Source organism: Chiloscyllium plagiosum, chromosome 5 (assembly GCF_004010195.1).
Source record: "Chiloscyllium plagiosum isolate BGI_BamShark_2017 chromosome 5, ASM401019v2, whole genome shotgun sequence".
In the NCBI taxonomy this organism is placed as follows: Eukaryota; Metazoa; Chordata; class Chondrichthyes; order Orectolobiformes; family Hemiscylliidae; genus Chiloscyllium; species Chiloscyllium plagiosum.
The window spans coordinates 23,788,068-23,792,696 of record NC_057714.1 but is presented as its reverse complement, the minus strand read 5'-3'; the positions used below and the strand labels follow the sequence as shown (position 1 = coordinate 23,792,696).

The window sequence follows — 4,629 nt, the reverse complement described above, 5'->3', positions numbered from 1 at the left end:
ACCAATTTCAATATCTCCACAAATCTCCCCTTAACCTTCCCTATTCTAATGAGAACAATGCCTTCTTATTGAGTCCCTCATTTTTGACTCCTTGGCTTTTTGATTCCCACAACAGCTGGAGACAGAAATAAAAAAGCCATCACAGCAGTGTTTAATTAAATCTGTTCAGGAGCAATTGCTGTTTGCATATTCACAGTGAAAACCAAAAGGGTGGTACAATAATTAAAATATCTTAAATGTGCTGAATATACCTGGTCCTGGAAATATCTTTCAAAGGATTAATCTCATAAATACATTCAAAAAATATGCCCATTCTGCAAATGACAAGCAATACTCAGATTTCTTGCAAATTGCATTGGAATACATCCAAATTTGCACTGAGTATGATTTCATAGGAACAAGCGAGATGCTGTCATAACGGTCCCCTGTGTGGGTTACATGAAGGATTCTAAAAGTTGAATTTTGAAGTGAATTAAATGTTGTTTACCTTCAGTTTGTTTTGTTATGTCACTGCATGCTTGCAAACAATGCTTGAACTTCAAACCAGCTGAGAGATCTTTAGAAAGAAAAAGCCCTGAGGTCGCTATGGAGATTGCAAGGGAGGAGATTGCAGAGCCATTGGCCTTGATTTTTATGTCCTCTTTGTCTACAGGAGTAGTCCCAGAAGACTGGAGGATAGCAAATGTGGTTCCCTTGTTCAAAGAGGGGAGTAGGGATAGCCCTAGTAACTATAGGCCGGTGAGTCTCACTTCTGTTGTGGGCAAAGTCTTAGAGAGAATTGTAAGGGATAGGATTTATGCACATCTGGATAGGAATAATGTGATCAAGGATAGTCAGCATGGTTTTGTGAAGGGCAAGTCGTGCCTCACAAACCTTATTGAATTCTTTGAAAAGGTGACGAAGGAGGTTGATGAGGGGATAGCGGTAGATGTGGTATATATGGATTTTAGTAAGGCGTTTGATAAGGTTCCCCATGGTAGGCTACTGCAGAAAATACGGGGATATGGCATTGAGGGTGAGTTGGAGGTTTGGATTAGGAATTGGCTGGATGGAAGAAGACAGAGGGTAGTAGTTGATGGCAAAGTTTCTTCATGGAGTGCCGTCACTCGCGGTGTTCCGCAAGGATCTGTTTTGGGACCATTGCTGTTTTTCATTTTTATAAATGACCTGGAAGAGGGGTTAGAAGGTTGGGTGAGCAAGTTTGCGGATGATACGAAAGTCGGAGGAGTTGTTGACAGTGAGGAAGGATGTGGCAGGTTACAGCAGGATATAGATAAGTTGCAGAGCTAGGCAGAAAGGTGGCAAATGGAGTTCAATGTAGGTAAGTGTGAGGTGATTCACTTTGGTAAGAGTAACAAAAAGATGGGGTACTGGGCTAATGGTTGGATACTTGGTAGTGTGGATGAGCAGAGGGATCTTAGATGGGGTACTGGGCTAATGGTCGGATACTTGGTAGTGTGGATGAGCAGAGGGATCTTGGTGTCCATGTACACAGATCTCTGAAAGTTGCCACCCAGGTAAATAGTGCGGTGAAGAAGGCATATGGCGTACTGGCTTTTATTGGTAGAGGAATGGAGTTCCGGAGTCCTGAAGTCATGTTGCAATTGTATAAGACTCTGGTGCGGCCGCATCTGGAGTATTATGTGCAGTTTTGGTCGCCATACTATAGGAAGGATGTGGAGGCATTGGAACGGGTGCAGAGGAGGTTTACCAGGATGTTGCCTGGTATGGTAGGAAGATCGTATGAGGAAAGGCTGAGGCACTTGGGGCTGTTCTCATTGGAGAAAAGAAGGTTTAGGGGTGACTTGATAGACGGTGTACAAGATGATTAGGGGTTTATATAGGGTTGACCTTGAGAACCTTTTTCCACGTGTGGAGTCAGCTATTACGAGGGGGCATAGCTTTAAATTAAGGGGTGGTAGGTATAGGACAGATGTTAGGGGTAGATTCGTTACTCAGCGAGTCGGGAGTTCATGGAATGCCCTGCCAGTAGCAGTGGTAGACTCTCCCTCTTTATGGGCATTTAAACGGGCATTGGATAGGCATATGGAGGATAGTGGGCTAGTGTTATCCTCGGCGCAACATCGAGGGCCAAAGGGCCTGTACTGCGCTGTATTTTTCTATGTTCTATGAGCTGACTGATATGATGCTGACAGAGTCCAGTGCCGGGGATAACAACAAACAGAAGTTTGCTTTCTGCAAAAACGTCGACAATTCACAAATCATGTTACAGTCAAATTGCATTTAATAAACACGTATTGTAGGTGAACTACCTGTAATTCATTCAGTTTCAATGCAATTTCAATTAAAATATCTTAGAATTCCCTATCTATTGGAATTGTGGAAGCATTAATTGTCCCCAAGGTCTGAAGGGCTGTAAGGAGAAGTCTAGTTGTCCATCCCAAGTTGTGCTGAGGTGGTAATTAGGTCATCTCCAGGATTTTGAAGATGATGGAAAAGCTAATTGTTTCTAAAACCCTATGAACATTTTTAGTGAATATGTAATAGAATAAAAAGTTAAAATGCTTACTCCCAATGCATTTTGCATTAACAGTGAAGAAATTTTACGAGCTGTCTCTTCACTTGAACCAGTGAAGATAAAAGATCTGGGATGGGTTTTGTTCCTCAACTTGTATCCATTCTTGTGCATGGTTGCAAAAGTTCTATAATGCCTTATATGGTGAGTTCCTAGCTTTGTATTGATAATCAGTTCTACTGAGGGCCTACTAAAGTTTAATTCAAAAGCTGAATAAAAGGCATCATTCTGGATTGACCTACAATTGTTTTAGCATGGATAGTGTGAGGAAATAATTTTAAAGCAGCATCACTTGTCTTAAGTTTCAGTAGATCTGGGATTTAATGGACTTTTAATTCATTTCTAAGCATTAGCTTATGCATCTGACATAATCTTGAAGCACTAAGTGGGGAAAAAAGTTCTCCCATTCACTTCATAGTTAACCAACATCTGTCTTTTTTTTAGGCAAGAGAAAGAAAACCGGTTTGCATTTGAATGTTTACAGTCAGCTAAACTATTTAAGTGTACTCACTACTTATTGTGTTGGCATTGTAAAGTTAATTAAAGCTATACAGCATCTAAATCTGCCTAATTTAATTTGGATGCCATGTGTCCATTATTTGACAATTTGAAGTTATTTTTTAAAAAGACTGTTAACCATGCGGGTAGCATGGTGGCTCAGTGGTTAGCACTGCTACCTCACAGTGCCAAGGACCTGGGTTCAATTCCACCCTCTGGCAACTGTCTGTGCAGAATTTGCACATTCTCCTCGTGTCTGCATGAGTTTCCTTTGGGTGCTCTTGTTTCCTCCCACAATCCAAAGATGTGCAGGTTAGGTGGATTGGCCATGGGAAATGCAAGGTTACAGGGATATGTTGGGTGGAGGTGGGGGTGCGTGGGTCTGGGTGAGATGCTCTTTGGAGGGTTGGTCTGACCTTTGATGTTTGGTCGAATGGTTGGCTCCCACACCGCAGAGGTCCTATGATTTTATGCTATTCATTTTTGATTTTTGTATGGCCATGTTTCATTCTGAAGTTAGATGGTGGTATAGGAAGAGAGAAATTCTTCAAAGACTGATGAAAGGAAGAATAAGCACTTTCTTGGAGGTGAATTAATCTTCAAGGGCAAGTCATTTTTTTAGAACTTTTCTCAGCAATAGTTTGGAGGACTAAAGGTCTATACTTCTGGCTTTTGATTAGACTGGCTTTCTCTTGCTGATGCAATCAGATACTGTTTTATCACATATGTATCTGTTGGCAACTAGTTCTGTATAAAAGTTAAGCAATTGGATTCCACACTAAGTAGTAGGACATGCTTTTAGGATTTTAATGCTTTTGGCTCAGAAATAATACAGAACAAGTTTGCCAACTCAGTGGTAGCAGAAGGGATAAAACAAACTACAAATAATAAGATTAATTGGTTCTTGGCTAGCACTGAGACGAGGGGAAACGTTTGTGCAATATGCTCTGAAGTATGTGTTTCGACTGTCATGTCATATGTTGATAATGACTTTCTCTATATACTAATTGCAGCAGCAGTCAGAATCAGAAACAGTTCATGTCTTCATCCCTGCCCTGGCTGTAGGTGCAATTATTGGCAAGAAAGGGCAACACATCAAACAACTCTCTCGCTATGCAGAAGCTTCCATTAAGGTAACTTTTTATTTGTATTCTAATTGGTATTTGTTTTAACAAACAACTTTAACAATGGGGAGACAAAAGCAAAGCGTTGTCGATGCTGGAAACCTAAAATAAAATTTAAAATGCTCAGCACATATGGCAGTATCTGTGGAGAAAGAATTAACATAAAGGGCTTCTCAACCTGAAATAGAACTCCTGTTTCTCTCCACAGATGCTGCTTAACCTTCTGAGCATTTCCAGCACCTCCTTGCATTTAAGTGAAGATATTTAACAATGCAATTGCAATACTCTGGCAATGTTTGCAGAATATTTTTGAGTTTAGTGCTTAATTTGATATACAGAGGAGATTTTCTTGCACATTCACCCACCTTATCTACTATGTCCCTTGCTCTCTGTGGTGCTCTCTACATCGGGAGACAGGGCACCAAGTTGGAACATCTCTGGGACACGAACTAAATAACCCCACCGCCCAGT

General features: G+C 40.9%; 1 protein-coding gene across 6 annotated transcripts in view; it reads left to right on the top strand.

Annotated features, from left to right (window-relative positions):
* The window catches only part of igf2bp3 (insulin-like growth factor 2 mRNA binding protein 3), a 140,125-nt gene that overhangs the window by 116,622 nt on the left and 18,874 nt on the right, over positions 1-4,629 (top strand). For 4 of the 6 annotated variants that reach the window (XM_043689712.1, XM_043689714.1, XM_043689716.1 and 1 more), the window contains one exon: positions 4,048-4,167. In XM_043689712.1, coding sequence (XP_043545647.1) covers positions 4,048-4,167 — 120 coding nt within the window. The remainder of the gene's footprint in view (positions 1-4,047; positions 4,168-4,629) is intronic. The other 2 variants (XM_043689713.1, XM_043689715.1) reach the window with 1 other exon arrangement.